This window comes from Ustilago hordei, assembly GCF_900519145.1.
Source record: "Ustilago hordei strain Uho2 genome assembly, contig: UHO2_contig_07, whole genome shotgun sequence".
Lineage (NCBI taxonomy): Eukaryota > Fungi > Basidiomycota > Ustilaginomycetes > Ustilaginales > Ustilaginaceae > Ustilago > Ustilago hordei.
Window position 1 is genome coordinate 633157 of NW_024545289.1, and position 17741 is coordinate 650897.

General features: G+C 52.8%; 4 protein-coding genes across 4 annotated transcripts; 3 read left to right on the forward strand and 1 right to left on the reverse strand.

The window, feature by feature from the left end:
* Positions 1-589: 589 nt before the first annotated feature.
* On the forward strand, positions 590-4081 carry UHO2_03980 (uncharacterized protein; the record flags this gene model as incomplete). The annotated part of the gene is made up of 1 exon (XM_041559937.1): positions 590-4081. The coding sequence occupies one exon, from the start codon at positions 590-592 to the stop codon at positions 4079-4081; it is 3492 nt and encodes a 1163-aa protein (XP_041415871.1).
* A 520-nt stretch (positions 4082-4601) lies between these two features.
* On the forward strand, positions 4602-6428 carry UHO2_03981 (putative 26S proteasome non-ATPase regulatory subunit p58; the record flags this gene model as incomplete). Its single annotated transcript, XM_041559938.1, has 1 exon — positions 4602-6428. The coding sequence occupies one exon, from the start codon at positions 4602-4604 to the stop codon at positions 6426-6428; it is 1827 nt and encodes a 608-aa protein (XP_041415872.1).
* A 107-nt stretch (positions 6429-6535) lies between these two features.
* UHO2_03982 (uncharacterized protein) lies at positions 6536-7639 on the reverse strand (the record flags this gene model as incomplete). The annotated part of the gene is made up of 1 exon (XM_041559939.1): positions 6536-7639. The coding sequence occupies one exon, from the start codon at positions 7637-7639 to the stop codon at positions 6536-6538; it is 1104 nt and encodes a 367-aa protein (XP_041415873.1).
* A 737-nt stretch (positions 7640-8376) lies between these two features.
* On the forward strand, positions 8377-13107 carry UHO2_03983 (uncharacterized protein; the record flags this gene model as incomplete). The annotated part of the gene is made up of 1 exon (XM_041559940.1): positions 8377-13107. One exon carries the CDS (start codon positions 8377-8379, stop codon positions 13105-13107), a length of 4731 nt encoding a protein of 1576 aa, XP_041415874.1.
* Positions 13108-17741: the final 4634 nt, after the last annotated feature.

The window sequence follows — 17741 nt, forward strand, 5'->3', positions numbered from 1 at the left end:
CGCCGTCTTCGTTCATCATCTTCCGCTCATCCGCTCATACTTCCTCTTTACTCTCTCCCTCCTCCTCTCCATCATCGCGATTCCGTTTCGGCCATCTCGTGTTGTCGATTGATACACTGACGAGCTGCAGTCCTGCACGCGCCTCACAACGGACCTCCGGGACACACATTCGGCTCCTCATCAAGGATCCGTCATCCCGAACAAGCGGTCTCACCCTCCTTGCCTTGACGTGAGGCTTCCGTGGTGGCCCTGTCCCCGTCGATCCATCCCATTCTATAGCTCGGAAACCCTCGTCACGGATCAGTATTTTTCGATACATTGGTCCAGAGCTTTCTTCCCATCCTTCCATCACGTTGTCAACCCTAATCAATCACAGTGCCGATTCAGACCAACCGCTCATGAGCAAGCCTCTCGCCAAGATGAAATCTGTCGATTGACAAGCCTTCAACCCTCACCACGTATCTACTTCCAGCTTACACAGCTTGTCGACTCCGACTCGACCATCTTTACGCAGCGGTCGCCGACAACGGCTAACGACGACGTGTTGCGACAAACCCGTCAGTAGTGCGGATCAGGACTTTGGCCCGCCATGTCGCTGCTCGCACCCTTCGGATTTGGACAGAAACATGCCTACTTCCATGTCCAACTCACCATACACGAAGTCAGCAACGTCCCACTCGTCACTGGTCTCTTTGCGTGCAAGTGGAAGATCAAAGGCTCCCATTCGCTAGCCAGTCTACAACACTCTGCAGCCGCTGCCGCACACCAACAGGCCTCGCGCGTCGTCTCCACTGCAGCTCGCAAAGGCAAGGATGTCGTCTCCTCCAAGGAAGCCGCTAAGGACATCCAAGCAACAGACCATGACTCGGGCGCTTCCAACAGCTTAGCCATTGGTCCTCCACATGAATACGCTCAAAGACAACCCATCGACCCCAACAGCACCGACGCAGCTTCGTTCATCAGTGTATCTAGCAGAAGTACATCTCACCATAATCTTCACAAGCCCGCCTTCATCAGCAACCTGCTTCGTCACAAGGATAAGGACCATGGCAAGATGAAGGATGACGATTCACAATCACAGTCTAGCGTGCCTGTTCTGTCATCAGATCCTACCGGTCTCAACAGCGACCGTGCATCTCTCGCTCCAGAGGAGGACACCGATGCCGCCTCGTCATCCAGTCCAACCTCGCGCAGGGACAGCACCACCAGTCGCAAAACATCTGCTTCTCGCCCAAAGTCAATAAAGGATGTCGCGCGGCAGAAGGCTACCGAGACACATGACAACAACATAGACCCTTTCCTCTTTTTCACACAGGAACCCAAAGGCGAGACCGACTTTACAAAAGTTCATGAGCACCGGGTCGAGTGGGGACGTGACATTCAGATCGGAATGCGCGTCGGTATCGGCAAGCCAAAAACTTCAGGACACAACGACACTTCCCACAGTAACAGTCGTAACGACAGTCCCGCCTTGTCATCCAAATCCAGTGCCAAGGATCTTCGAGCGCGCTCTCACCGTGAGCAGCATCTTGAAGATATCACTACAGCGTGGGGTCGTCTGATGAACTCGGAGCTCAAGCTCACCATCAAGCAAGAGATGCCCGCCAACACAAAGTCGACCACACACCCTTCCGTGCTTGGTCACGTCTTGATCGATCTCTCCGAGTTTGCTCCCGAACCGCCAAGCTCAAGCTCCGGCAGCCGCCATCATCACCATCACCACCACCACCACCATCATCATCATCGTCACCATCACCATGGTCCAGGGGGCGAGCACTCGTATCGCGAACGCACTCAGCGAACAGAGACTAGGAAGTTCTTGCTGAACGACAGCAAGACCAATGCTACCGTCAAACTCACCATCCAAATGACCTTCCTTGGTGGCGCGCGAGAATACTATGTTCCACCGATTACAAACGGTCTCATGGTCAATGGTCTCGGCTCCATCATGGCGTCTAATTTGCTCGAAGCTGTTTCGCGGGACAGCGCTTCAGGTACGGCTGGGAACGGCTCTGGCTCCTTGGATAGTGGAGGCACCTCTGACGAGAGCAGTCTACGTAACGAGCCCGTTCGCGCTACTGCTCACATCCGCAATCGAGAGCTCATAGGTCAAGGTCTGCCCAGTGCTAGCAGTCTATCGTTGGGACACATGTCTTTCTATTCACAGCACAACATGTATGGACCACCACTCAAGTCCATCTACACCAAGCAGAAGTGGAATAACAAAGTCCCGACTGAGAATCTTGTCGCTGGCACTCCTGGCTCGGAAGGTGCCAAGAAGAAGCCGCTTCGCACCTCAGATACTTCCTTTTTCTCAAGTCGCAACCCGGCGGATCAAAGACCTGATGATCTCATGGAAGCTCTCTTCAAAGGCATCGCTGTGGGCGGCCGTCAGAATGGCCAGGTCCAGGATAATACTGTAGCTTCAAAGCCGGCCGCAGCTCCTGCGCAGAACTCCGAACATCTGGTAACTGCGGTCGACTCACAGTCGTTACAACTTGAGCACAAGGCAAGCCACTCGCCTGAAAGGACGCGAGAACGTCCACGCACCGTGAGCACTACGTCCAACGTCTCGAAGAAGTCGGATCGTTCCTTCTCTTTCGCCTTTCACAAATCTAAGGACAAGGATAAGGACAAGTTCGCAGACAAGGACAATGAACTCCGCAAGCAGCGTCTGGCACAGGGCAAGGAGAAGGCAAAAGGGAAGAAAAGCAGCTTCATGGCTCGCAGCAAGAGCGCGTCCAGCCTCGATGTGGTCAGTCTGCCTGGCGACAAGGCCAGGAGTACTCATCTCAGCGTTCCCGCTTCGGATGGCGGCAGACTGACGCCCGGGCTTCTAGTAGAGTCACCTTCTGCATCGACAGAGGCTCATTCTCGTCCAAGCAACGAAACCACATCCACTGGCGCTTCGCCCACTGCCACACGTGCGTCAACCAAGCGTCTTTCGTCTGTCAGATGGAACCTCGGTGATGAAGTTTCGTCAGCAGTCCCAACGCCACCGACACCGTCACAGGAGATTACGCCAGTTGGTGAGACGATGGACAAGGAAGCACTCGATCGCGCAGCAATGCCGCCACCACCCTCTGTTGTCGTAGACCACGCCTATATCCCAATCCGTGCAGGCGGCATCACTGCTGCTTCTTCATCTGCTCTCAACTTGACCGGTTCACAGACATCCCTGCCCGATGCGACTGCAGCAGCCGCAATTGGCGACGATAGCGCCCCCGAAGACGGCAGCAACCCTCTTCTCACTCCTCGCGCAGAGCCCCTATCCTTGCAGCCTCCCGTTTCAGCGTCAACAGGTTCCAAAAGGGACGCCGATGCGGCAAGCATCCGCACTTTCTCTTCGGTCACGAGTGCGCCAGGCGACGAGAAGAGAAAGATTTCCTCGAATGACCTGAAAAGTCTCTACCAAGCTGGCTTGTCGATTCCTCAGAGCTTATCAACCAACACATCCGTCGGCCTTGATCGTCTGAAGAAGACCAGCCGCGCCATCGGTCAATTCGCCAAGGATGCCAAAGAAGCCGCAAAGGCGAGCCGTCCATTCTCGCGACCCAATTCGAGCGCCGATGTAGCCATGTCTTTCCGCGACAGTCAAGGTGTCTCTGGCCGGGAACGTCGCTCGAAGGGCAATCGCGGGATTGAGCCATCCGAGGCTGCTTCCAAGGGTTGGTCTGGTGCAGGATGGCTTCGACCCATCTCAACGGCACCTGCGCCGCTGCCGCCATCTTCTCCCGACCTGTCATCGTCCGAACAGGATGATTTCGAAGAGGTAGATGGTCTCGACTCGAGCGGTGTAGATCGATTCGGATCGCTTGCTTCGCGGAATTCGGACGGTCGACGCTCGTCCGCCACTGATCAGACCGCTTTTTCGGATCTGCTGAACACGCCAAACACGGCTGCGACGAAGAGTTTCCGTTCCGACCGTCCCCAACACAATCGCAGTGACTCGTTTGCGTCGGTGTATCATGATGTTCAGGATGATGACAATGTCTGGCTTGAGAAAGCTGTCAGGTTCGATGCAAAGGCTGTCAACACTACCACCATTCCGATGCAAGGCCAGGCCTTCCGATTTCACTAACTCCGCTTACCACCACATTCCACTAGTATCCTCTCCGCTTTCACAGTTCAACTTATCTCAGCAACTACCGCTCTCTGTATTTGTACCGTATCTATCGCTATCCCACAATATGTATCGCACCTGGTTCACTGGAAAGATCAGAGCCTGAGATAGGAGCCTTGTGTGTTTCAAGCTGTCTGCCATGGACTAAACATAGTCTAGGCTGTGAATATTGACTATCTGTGTTAGACCGACGTCTTGTTTAAATAAAATTGGAATTTTTTGGTGGTGGAGGTCTGACCGCTTCAAAAGGTCGCGAAGGTGGAATGTGTGATCGACCGACCGCGCGTCTCAGCAAAAGAACAGTGATGGGTGTTGCACTCAACACCGTCCACTGTCCCAACCATCATCGAGCAACCGATAATCTTCTAGCCATCTTCACCCCTTTATCGAAACCTTCTCAGGTATACCATCACTCATCCTCCGAATCCACTCTCGCCTCGCCGCAACTCCCTTCACATCTCCCGAAATCGAACCCATCATGCCTGAGCCTGTCAAGGCCTCCAAGGAGGAGGAGGTACCTGTCACCAAGGCAGCTGAAGCTATCCCTGTCAAGCCACCAAGCGAGAGGGAACAGCTTCTTGCACTTCTCCGACACAACTTCATGCTGATCGAGCGCAGTGTCTCGCACATTGAACAGCGTTTCACTGCTCGTGTTCTACGAACACTCCCTTACGTCAGGAGAAAGGTCAACACCTACCCCGAAGTGCTGGCCCTTGCCGTGCAGGAGGGCATCCTTGCAAATGGTCAGGATGAAGCCACTCAGAAGCATCTCTTGACCTTGTTGCCACAGCCTTACAAGCCCGAGCCTTCCTCCGCTAAGAACGCTAGCACAACCGCCGCTGCTTCTTCGGATGCCATGGACGAAGACAGCGCCGAGCCCAAGGCTGAAGGCGAGAAGGATTCCAAGACTGCCGCTGCCACCACTCCTGCCGCCGCAGCGCCCACATCGAAGCTCGCTCAGAGGCAGCCTGAAGCTCAGCCAGAGCTTGTCGCTTACTTGCGCCTTCTCACGCTTGTCCACCTCATCGACAACAAGAAGCTCGACGCTGCTTCTGACGAGGCTGTTGCTTCCATCTCCACCATCACCACTCACAACCGAAGGACACTCGACCACCTTGCTGCCAAGACCATCTTCTACTTAGGCAGGGCTGAGGAGCTCAAAGCAGAGCAAGCCAAAGCCAAGGGTGCCCGTGTCGAGGGCGGTCTCACTGCGATTCGCAGTCAATTGCTTGGCCTTCAGCGCACAGCATCCCTCCGACATGACACCGAGACGGAAGCGACTATCATCAACTTGCTGTTGCGATCGTACATCGTTGAAGCCAACTTGTATGATCAGGCTGACAAACTTGTTGCTCGTGCTCCTTTCCCGCGATCCAGCGCCAGCAACCCTCAAGTGGCCAGGTACGACTACTATGTCGGACGTATCCGTGCTGTTCAGCTCGACTACACTCAGGCACACGTGCATCTTCAGCAGGCTATTCGACGTGCACCACAAGCCTCGCTGCCGCAGGAGACCGGAGCTGGAAGTGACGGTGCAGCAGCTAGCACCACTGCCGCCACTGGTGCAACTGCTACTTCTGCTTTCAAGGCCGAAAGCAAGGAGGCTGCTGCCAAGAAAGAGTCCAACCCTGTCGGACAGTCGCAGACCGCAGCTGGCTTCTTGCAAACTGCGTACAAATTCCTCGTTGTCGTCGAGTTGTTGATGGGTGAGATCCCCGAGCGATCTATCTTTCGCACCCCTGTCCTGCGCAAAGCCCTCGCACCATACATGGAGATCGTCCAAGCCGTCCGTGTTGGTGACCTGCAACGATTCCAATCTACCCTGCAAAAGCACACGTCCCTCTTTCAAACCGACAAGACCTTCTCCCTCATCGTCCGACTTAGACACAACGTCATCAAGACGGGTATTCGCATGATCTCACTCTCCTACTCGCGCATTTCTCTTGCCGACATCACGCACAAGCTCCACCTCGAATCGGAAGAAGACGCGGAATACATTGTCGCCAAAGCCATCCGTGACAACGTGGTCGACTCAAGAGACACAAGGGTAGACCACGAAAAGGCAGAGGTGGTCAACCGAGAGACGAAGGATCTGTACGAAACGGACGAGCCGATGCAACAGTTCCAACAGAGGATTCATTTCTGTTTGCAATTGCACAATGAGAGTGTCAAAGCCATGAGGTATCCTTTGAACGGTCACAAGGCGGAGCTGAATAGTGTAGCGGAGGCTCATGAGAGGGAGAGAGAGTTGGCCGCCGAGATTGCTGATGGTGATATGGATGACGATGATGACGATTGGGCTTAGAGCGTCCTCTTTCTCTCATTATCGCACACAGTAATCGTAGATCAATGCACAGCACCGAACGGCTTTGGAATGTGTTAGAAGCCTGAGATTGAGTTGCGGTGTGAGCTTCATTGCTGATGAAAGGCTGGTGGCGGCTGACGCTCGTGAATTTGTTGCATCTCGTCCTCTTCCTGTGCGTATTCGCCTTGCTGTTCGCTGCCTTGTCCATGAGTCTGTTCCTGACCATGTTCCTGGGCCATCGCCGCAGCCTCCTCTTCTTGTTGCTGTTTGATATGCTGCTTCGCCGCTTTCCTGATCTTCCTCTCTGCAGCCCTAATAATCTGTTCCTCCTCCGACACTTGCTTCCTCTTGTACTTTCCTTTCCCTACTCTCCTTTGGGGCGCATCACCTGTCGCAGTCAGATTGCCCAAACTTGCCAACGGTACATCATCATCATCATCATCCTCCTCGTCTCCTGGTGCTTCGACATTGATCTGGCTCGGATTCTGTTTAATCAATGCACGAAGCGCGGTTAGATTCGCATCGTTCTCCTCTGCATTCTCCCTTTGTTTCGGGTCGTATATGGGTCTGAAGAGAATTCGTTTCCGCGTTGAGCTGGATTGCGTGTTTGCTCTTCTCTCGTTTATCGATGGTGGAATAGGTCTGAGCCGGTGCTGATTACCTCTAGGGCGAGTAGGGTCAAAGTCATCAGCCAAGACTATCTCTGTCCCGAACAAGTCCATTCTTCTGCCCCTCAAAACAGTGTCATCGATCTTCATCAGTGGTGTGGGAGTGTCGAGACCGGTAATGCTGAGCATCTTGCCTGCACCCATATGTGGGCCTGCACCTCTGCTCTGGGCGGAGGAAGTCTTTGTGGCACCGCCACGGGATGGAGCGGACCTTTTGTTCTGTTTATCAGCTTCAGCACCACGATAACCACGGATGGAACGTGCGCTGCCTGAAGCCACACTGCCACTCTCAGCTTGGTAGTCTAACCCAACAGAATGGCCAAGAAGTGCACGACGAGCAACACGCTCAGGCCCAAGATCGAGAGTTATGAGCTCTTCTGTGTCTTCAAAGGACCAATCTGATTCGTATTCTTCGTCGGACGGGGAGGAAGGATGGTGGGAGGTGGATGAGCTTGGATCGAAAGGTGTGCTGGATGATGGGCCGGGGCCGAATTGGTCTTCTGGCATCCGATGCCAGGAGGCATCGATGATGGATGCTACCATAGTAGCTGATAATGCGACTACTCTTGCGCCTGCAGAGCTCGAACAGCTCCTTCCTTCGGCCTCGTCGCGATGATGGTATCGACAAGGTCAACGACGAACATCACAACAGCTCATGATCCAAAAGCAATGCTTTCTTTTTGGCTTTTCTGAAAATCATGCCTTTTCTCAACATTTTCGAAGTGGTTTTCTTTGTGCGGTGTGCTTTCAGCGGGCTGAGTTCAAGATGTGATGTGGAGGAGCGGGAGGGCACAAATTAATTCACTGTTCTGAAGCATGCAGGGTGCTGGTGTGCTGGTGTGCTGGTGTGCTGGTGTGCGGGTGTGTGTGTTGGCCTGCCGGCTGCACCGACAGCTAGAATTGGGCAATATTTCACAGGCTTTCAACCCTAACCGGATCAGAGCCTTTGTGTTGCTTTATATCTGTGAGCACGCACCGCCTAGACTAACCCAAGAGACTTGAGATATCACAACATCACTAGCTCAGCCACCTTCCTTCTAGTCCGAACCATCGGAAGAGCCGCTCTCTAGATGTACTTCCTAGTATCGGAAACGCCGACAGCTGCCATTGCGCAAGATCAGCAGTAAGGCTCTTGCCGCAGACTTGTCCAAAAGCGGGCTTTTCGAGCTGGTCTGGGAGTAACGAGATCTATTGACGAGCAGCCCTGCTCACCTATAGTTGCAGCATACAAGTGCTCAATCGCATGATCGGAGCCTCAAGCATAGGCATAACCTTGCACCATGCCCTTCGCCTGGACTCAAGATCGCGCAGCAGCGCCACAGACCACATCGGCAGCGCCGTCAGGGCGGATCTCGGCCTCTCCGACACAGTCAAGAAGCCATCGTCGTGGACTTGCTCCCTCTGCATCGATCAGCTCCGTCAGCACCAGCAGGCGAAGCGCTTCAGGCTCGCAGCTACCACCGCCACCTCCTCCCTCTTCTTTGTCTCTTCCAAAGGCTTCCACTTCTGCAGCCCTTACCAATGCAGATGAGAGTGGCGACTTCCGACGCTTTCTGGACGAAGCTCAGGCCAAAGATCAACGACAAAGGCTGCCACAGGCCAATGCGGAAGCTGCGACTCTAACTCCTGATTCGCATCGCCCTCGACGACCAGCCGCGGGTGCCGATGCTGCCGAATCACTCCGTCGCGTTGCGAGCTCCTCAACGCTCAGCAGTATGCACAGTCGGCGTGCAGCTACTATCGCCGGCACGAGGGCCGACCAGAGTGCTACCCCAGCTGGCAGAGCACGCAAGAACTCGACCATCTCGACTGCATCAAAAGCGCAAAGGTCCCTTTCGAATTACTCGGTCACTTTCCGCAATCCTACCTGCCAGTTCCTCGAACAGCTCTCAGTCGAAGCACAGACGCCCGAGCTCGGCATCGATGCTACTCCCATCATAGGCCGCACTGTCGACAACAAGAGTCATCTTACTGCACTCGGTCATGCGGCACAGCTGCAGAGCAGGAGCACCTCTGGTAATCAGTCTTCACCCAGCTCGACAAATGAGGGCAAAGCACCAGCAGCTTCTCATCCCACACCCGTCCGATCGTCTACTATCGCGGTGGAGACACCAACTGCTACTTGCTCTAGGCTGAGCACATCAAGATCTCCTACTCCTGCTCAGCCGACTCCTGCTGCTCCAGTGCTCTCGCCTACCGCTCGCAGCCAGCCTCTGTCTTCAAGACACAGACCGCAGAGCTACATCCACAAGCCTCCCACGGAGCCATCCGGCGTTTTGTCTCGGCGCAAGCTAGGTGCCACCGGGCTTGGCAATGGTCTCCCCACTTCTCCAAGTGCCTCTTGGACACAATCGAAACGTAGTGCGGCTGAGATGGAGCGCAGTTCATCCTTGCAGGTTGGCGCCAAGCTTCAAGAAGCGACGCGAGGGTCGGAGGCTGTGCCATTGCAGCAGAGTCCCAGTCAGCCTGCTTCGAGGAGAAAGTCTTGGTTCGGGCTCGGCTGGGCTGGCGAGGCGACGGATGCAGCCGCAGAGAAGGAGCAAAAGGTCGACACTGGAGCTGATGTGAAGGACGAGCCGATGGAGGATCAGCCGCCGCCGTCGATGAGTGAAGAAGAAGCTGCCTTTCGGAGATCGTTGGGTTATGATGACGCCTATGATCCCAGTGCTAGTGTTACCACTCTCAAGGCGGCTGCGCGTACTGCCAATCCGCGGCGCTTTCCTGCTGGTCGTGATTTGGACGCTACACCCAAGGTCCAGCCGAGTCATGCGCAGATTCCGCATAGGGAGAGAAGGGTGTCATGGCTGCCTTGGCGCAATATAGCGCCGCCAGCTGCGGATGAGGTTGATAATCCAGCAAACAATCTAGCGGAAGCTCCTGCTCAACCATTACCTGCGAAAGCGGACGATGTTGTCCCACACGAAAGTCCTGAAACTCAGCTAGCCAACGCAGCCCCGTCATCTGCTGCTGAAGAGCTACCGCCCACAGTGGCGAGCGCTGATGGCGAGGACACTGTCACCTACAGGACCGTAGTCAAGCGTGGCTGGATGGGCGCACGTTACAAAGTGCAAGAGCCAATACAGAGCTTGAAAGATATTTTCGAACCTCCACAGGCAGAATCTTGGCGAGCTCAAGAGGCTGACGGTGCTGCCAGCGCGAATGACAAAGCTGCCGAGCAAAGCGTTCAGAATCAGTCTAACGGGGCCAATACCTCCTACCCTCCCGCATCGAACTCTGGCGAAGATGCTAGACAGAACAGCGGCACATGGAGATGGCCATTCTGGTCAGGGCACGAAGGTCAGCCTGAGCCAAGTCGCGACTCAGCCGCACAGCAGCTCGAGGTGCCAGCGGTTCCGACAGACAGCTCCGCTCAGCCCGCAACCAATGTCGATGCAGCTGAGCCTATGGACATAGACCAGAACGGACCCCCTGCCGATGCGCCAATGGCTCCAGAGGGCGGTTCGTGGACTTACTCGTCCTACGTCGCTAGCTGGGTGCCTACCTGGGTGTACAATGCTCAACAGCAAGCCGCTGCGTCCAACAACGAAGGAGGTCAGAATCAGGTTGAGGCTACAGCGTCGGCCTCTGCTACTGAAATGCCGCTCCCGCGCACACCTGCCGAACAGGTCAAAGCAGATGCTCTAGCGTGTAACTCTGCAGCGTCCGCTGCTGCTACCGTCTTTGACGCTAATAAGGCCGTGCTCAACAACTCTACCAAGAGTGGCTGGATCAAGTTCTTTGGCTCTCGCAGTGCCAATCTTCCTGAGAAGATGGCAGAGGCTATCACAGCTGATGACGGCCTGGAAGTGATGGACATCAGTGAGATGGAGGGCTCTGCCAGGCCAGCGGCTACGGCTCGCACTATTGCATCGAACAATGGACGTCTGACTCCGGATGTGGTCAGAGCGACTCGTGCACGAACGACAACCGGCGGCAATCTGGCGGGATCTAAGGCGTCTTCACTTGCAGGAGATGGCGAAAGGGCTCGTACAAATACGCCGCTTTCGACTAGCAAGGACAGCATCAAGAATCTTAGCAAAACTACGATCACCAAAGCGGCGAATGTCACTGCTGCTTCGACGCTGGGACTTGGCAAAGGGAAGCGCACCAATGCTCATAATGGTGGCGGAACGGGTACCAATGGCGGTGATGGCGGTAGCAACTCTCAGCAGCCGGCTAAAGACATTAGTAAAGGCTTGGCACCCGGTGGCTCAGGGCCGTCGAGATCCGGTGCGTCGACACCAATGAAGTCAGCTGCAGACCCTGTAGCTTCAGCACCGCCCAACCTGGTGCTGCCATCCTTTGAAGACACTTTCACAAGAGCGCCAAGAATGTGGCCACCCAAAGTGAGTGTACTGGAGCGGACGCTCAGTGCTGTCAACAGCTACTTTTTCAGCAAGGTGCCGGATCTGGAGCGCATGAAACGGCCAACTCGCTACTCGACATATGGAGAGTCGAGTCTTGGTTCCGGAACATCGCTCGCTACGGCGGCAACGATCAAGCCGACGCAGCGACTTGCAGGGAAAGCCAAGGCCACTGGTGCAGGATCGAGTAAAGACAAGGGTGTCGAGACTGCATTGAAAGAAGTTGCAGAGTCTGCTCAGAGACTGCCACGCGCCTGGTCCACGGTCGGCATGCATGACAGAGCGCAGACGAAAGGTACTGCGGGGATTGGCAAGATCGTTGTCATCGGTGTGCACGGATGGTTCACCCAGAGTATCTTCAAGAACATGATCGGTGAGCCAACCGGCACATCTGCCAAGTTCGCGGCTATGCAAACGGAGTCTATCCGGCGGCACTTTTTGGAGGCTGGTCTCGAGTTGAATCCGGAGGCAATCACTGCAATCTCGCTGCAGGGCGATGGCAAGGTGGCTGATCGCGTGGATCGGCTCTTTGCGGAGCTGATCAGTAGGCCGAACTGGGTGAGCGATATGAAGAACTGCGATGCACTGTTCCTCTCGGCTCACTCGCAAGGAGCGATCGTGGCGACGCAATTGTTGGCCCGCTTGATCGAGCAGCGACATGTTCATGCCGAACACACTCGCATCTGTCTCCTCGCCATGGCAGGTATCCATCACGGCCCTTTCGCTCATCTGAGGTCAAGCATCACAGCGAGCTACATCAGCTACTTCGAGACCGCCGCTGCCAAGGAGCTATTCGAGTTCCAATCTTCCACCACCGCCGTCGCTCAGCAATACACAGCAGCGCTCAAGATCATCCTCGATGCCGGAGCCAAGTGCGTCTACGTCGGATCAACTGATGATAATGTCGTACCCATCTACTCGGCGCTGAACTCGAGCAGCAACCACCCGTCGATCCTTCGTGCGCTGTACATTGACGGACAGGCGTTCCCAAAGGTTGACTTCTTGACGAATTTGTTGGTGCTCTGCGTGGCGATTAGGAATGCTGGCCTGAGCGATCATGGGTTGTTGACGTTGCTTTCGGCCAGTGTGGCGGGAAGTCTCTATGGTGGGAGGGGACATTCGTTAGTGTATGAGGAGAAAGCGGTGTATGATCTGGCAACAAGATATTTGTTTGAGGTCACGCATCCGCTTTCGGATCCCACCTTGGTGCCTGGACCACCAGGAGCTACTTCTAGCAGCTTACACACGACGCAACACGCTTCTTACTCTTCTTCCCCTGCTAGCGCCCGCAAGGTCTCCGGCTCAGAATCCGCCCCAAAAAAGACAGTAATGCTGGTATCAGAAGCATTCGAAGCTCAACGTTGGAATCCTTACGAATTGCCATGGGCCCTTAGAGGGCTGTTCGAGGACAAACATGTCAGGAGTTTGTTTGCGGAGGATATGTTGAATCTGTTGAAGAGCTATGAACAGTGGAGGCCAGACCCGAAGAGTAAAGCTCTGAAAGACTTGCAGTGGAGATTGGCGCCAATGAGGAGTATTGCGCCTCCTCCGATCGATGAGGGGTTTGATGGGGAGGATGAAGCGGGTGGAAAGGAGAAGGACAAGGCGAAAGATGATGGGGGGAGTGGGAAGAGTTCTAAGCTTTGATACGACGCTAAGACTTTGTAGAGACGGCTTAATGTCATAGGTACAGCATGCAAATCGGTTCCATGTGTGATGCTGTGAGAAGTGTGTGGTTTTGACATGGTGTGAGTAGCGAGCTGGGCTGGCGCGTCAACGCGTAAATTGCAGCAGCCGCGTCATTGCAGCCAAAAAAAAAAAAAAAAAAAAAAAAGAAAAAAAACAAGTTTTTGTTGAAGATTACGATCCAGTGACGACGCTAAGAGGTGACGCAAAGACGACGAGATCGGAGATTGGGGATAACCGATCCTGTTAAGGATCGGGTACAACCAAGTCCTGCTTGTTGTCATGGTAGATCATTAAGTAGGAGTACTCCCACCTTTGGCATGTGCTGCTCACATGTATATACAGCTCACATGTAAACTGTCCCATGAATTTACATGTCACCATACATCACTCTAATGCTCAATAGCCATAAGTTGTATTGCCACACTGTCTGATATCATCTGAAAGCCCTGCTTCTTCTCTCCAAGACTGTGTAATTGATATTGACATTGACTGAGAAAATTGTGCTATGAAGAAGAGCCAAGAATTTTTTTTATTGTGGGACAGTTTATGGAGCATGCTCCCAAATAGCAACACTGCTCCATTCCTGACCTTGTGGGCTTTTGACTACAATGAAACTTGCAATGTAACTTGGCAAGCACCTTCATACACATCAAAAGTAGTGATGTGGAAAGTTTCAGCTCAATCAGATGACTGTGAGCAATCTGGCAGCACTTCCAGTCTGACACCATCATATCTATACCATCATGCTGAAAACCACCCCAGAGAAGCACCAATCAGCAATCTTTCACCTCCAAAATGGGGAATCTACCCATTCAGTTGCTGAGCAACTTGGTATGAGCAAGTCTACTGTGAATTGCATCAGCAAAAGTGCCTCCACTGATGTTCCAAAGTCAAAGGGGGGCTGGCCAAGAAAACTCCAGCCTCATCATGTTCACTTCCTGGACCACTATTTTGAGCTCAATTCAACCTCCATGGTCAGGAAAGCATGTCATGCACTGCAGGAGACATTTCAAGTCAAAGCATGCCCAACCACAGTAAGAAAAGCGTCAGGGGTCTCGCGCCTGAAACCCAGGTTGGTCTGTCGAGATACTCGGTGACTATCAAACTGTGTGACAGCTATTGTCTCAGTATCAGTCTCGACGTGCTAGTTGCTCAGCGACTATCAAGTTGCACAATGACAGCAGGTGGCATTCGTGGTATATACTATCATAGGTTTTGGCTGACCTCTGTGGACACTCCATTCAGGGGTAGCTCAGCATGATCAATATCAATATGTAGGTTATGATGACACCGAGGTCTGGTGTGAGTGTTGATGATGATGAGGTTGATGGTGTCAGTGATAAGGTTGGTGAGTGTTGATGATAATGAGGTTGATGGTGTTGATGATAAGGTTGGTGGCATCAACACAAGTGTCCAGTGTGTTGACTGATGCTTGAGGTGATCCCCAGACTGCAGTGGACTACTGCCTTCAGTTCTATCTATATCTGGACCACTGACCTGCTATGGGTCGCCTTTGGACATCAGGTAGTGGTGATACAACACATGCACTACGATGAGGAGCAACCTTGATAGATTGCTACTATGCTGACTGAAACTAATATATACTTATGCTGAAGTGATAACTAGTTATGATGGGTGTAGAGTGGATGAGGATCCACTCGACCTTTGATGATGAGAAAGCATGGTTATATACCTCTTCACAGCATCACCAGCAACACTGCTCCTGCTCTCTCTCCAGAGAGTACCTTCTTCATCGAGTACTGTACAGGGGGCCTCTCCTGCTTGCTTGGCACCCCTGTGCCTCTTGAGCTGTGTCGACTCCTTCGACACTGCTCCTCCTCCTCAGGACCTGGTGTCGACTCCTTCAACACTGCTCCTCCTCCTCAGGGCCTGCTTGCCAGTTCCCTATACACTGCTCCTTCTCCTTTGACTGGTGATGGTTCCTTTGACTCTAGTCTCTTGAACCCCTGAGTGGTAACCATCTGCATGCTCCTTGAGCTTGGTCCTCTTCATGGCTGTGCCTGCTCCTTGAGCTTGGTTCTCCTTGTGGCTGTGCCTGGCCCTCCTCGCATATGGCTCAGTGCTCCTTTGCCTGTGAGTCCATAGGAGTCCATGGTCTCCATGGAGACTGCACTATGACCATGCTCTCTACTGGTATCAACTAGATCTCTGATACCTGTGCTCCTTCCATATGAACCAGTGACCCTCCTGCTTCCTGAGCATTCAGGCCCATGACAAAAAGCGCTTCATTACTGTCATTACAAAGCATGGAGGTTAGTGAAAAAAAACCAAAGCTACTCAAGAGACATTACAAAGCCTGTTGCAAATTTGCTAATGAGCACAAGGACATGACTGTTGAGGATTGGAAGAATGTGGTATGGTCTGATGAGACAAAGATCAACTTCTTTGGACCAGATGGTAAGCAGTTCTGTTGGATTAAGAATGCTGGCTTCAACAGCAAGCTTGTCAGGCCAATGGTCAAGTTTGGCAGTGGCTCCATCATGTTCTGGGGCTGTATGACATGGGAAGTGGTGGGAGGCATGCACTTGGTGCTGGGTACAATGAATTCAGACCAATACATTGATATCTTGAATGACAAGCTTGTGAAAACAATCTCAGATTTACAGCTTCAGCATGCATATGCTGACATCACATTTCAGCAAGACAATGACCCAAAACACATGTCAAAGAAGACAAAAATGTGGTTGGGAAGCAATAGCATTAAGGTTATGCAATGGCTGGCACAGTCACCAGACTTAAACCCAATTGAACACCTCTGGCACCATCTCAAAATGTGACTTTCATGGTATAGTACAATTGCAAAGTCCAGGGATGAACTGCTCAAGAGATGTGAAGCTGAATGGACAGTGATCACTCCAGAGACATGTAGGACCCTAATAGAGAGTATGCCAGTCTGCATCAAGGTGGTTCTGAAGGCCAAAGGAGGGAATACAAAGTACTAAGGTGTTGTTGAGGAGCACTCTGTCATGGGCCTGGATGCTCAAGAAGCAGGAGGGTCATGGGTTCATATGGAAGGAGCACAGGTATCGAAGACCTAGTCGACACCAGTAGAGAGCATGGTCGTAGTGCAGTCTCCATGGAGACCATGGACTCCTATGGACTCACATGCAAAGGAGGGCCAAGCACAGCCACGAGGAGGACCAAGCTCAAGGAGCAGGCACAGCCACGAGGAGGACCAAGCTCAAGGAGCAGGCACAGCCACGAAGAGGACCAAGCTCAAGGAGCATGCAGATGGTTACCACTCAGGGGCTCGAGAGACAAGAGCCAAAGGAACTGTCACTGATCAAAGGAGGAGGAGCAGTGTCGAAGGAGTCGACACAGCTCAAGAGGCACAGGGGTGCCAAGCAGGAGAGGCCCCTGAGCAGTACTCGATGAAGAAGGTACTCTCTGGAGAGAGAGCAGGAGCAGCATCGCTGGCGATGCTGAGAAGAGGTATATAACCATGCTTTCTCATCAATAGGTCAAGTGGATCCTCATCCACTCTACTCACCATACAACTAGTCAATACTTTAGAAACACAAGTACTCATTAGTTACAGTCAGCATAGCAGCAATCTATCAAGGTTGCTCCTCATCGTAGTGTGTGTGTTGTATCACCACTACCTGACGTCCGAAGGCGCCCATAGCAGGTTAGCGGTCCGGATATAGATAGAACCGAAGGCAGTAGTCCACTGCGGTCCGGGGATCACTTCAAAGCATCAAGTCAACACACTGGACACTCGTGTTGACGCCACCAACCTTATCACCAACACCATCAACCTCATTATCATTGACATCACCAATCTTATCATCAACACCATCAACCTCATTATCATCGACATCACCAATCTCATCACCAACACCATCAACCTCATCATCATCAACACCCACACCAGACCTTGGTGTCATCATAACATTGATATTGATCGTGCCGAGCTACCCCTGAACGGAGTGTCCACAGAGGTCAGCCGAAACCTACGATAGTATATACAACGAACGCCACCTGCTGTCACTGCACAACTTGATAGTCACCGATACCGAGACAATAGCTGTCACACAATTTAATAGTCACCGAGTATCTCGACAGACCGACCTGGGTTTCAGGCGCGAGACCCCTGACACACTCCATAAACTGTTCCACAATAAAAAAAATTCTCAGCTCTTCTTCATACACAATTTTCTCAGTCAATGTCAATATCAATTACACAGTCTTGGAGAGAAGAAGCAGGGCTTTCAGATGATATCAGACAGTGTGGCAATACAACTTATGGCTATTGAGCATTAGAGTGATGTATGGTGACATGTAAATTCATGGGACAGTTTATGTGTGAGCTGTATATCTCACAGAGAGCACTAGGCTCTTGCCATATTCCCTAAGTCAATTGAGTATATTTGTTCTGTCTATAAACTAGCAGTGACATTGTACTTAGACTCTCCCCAATCACCAGTATTGGGACCGAAACGACTCAAGTTTCTAACAGTTTTCGCTCGGTTAGACCACGTTGAAGATATGTCGGCTTTTCAACTGGCATTCATGAGGTTTACCCGAGACACCGATAGAGCGAAGCCGTGAATAAGCGATATGCAGGAGAA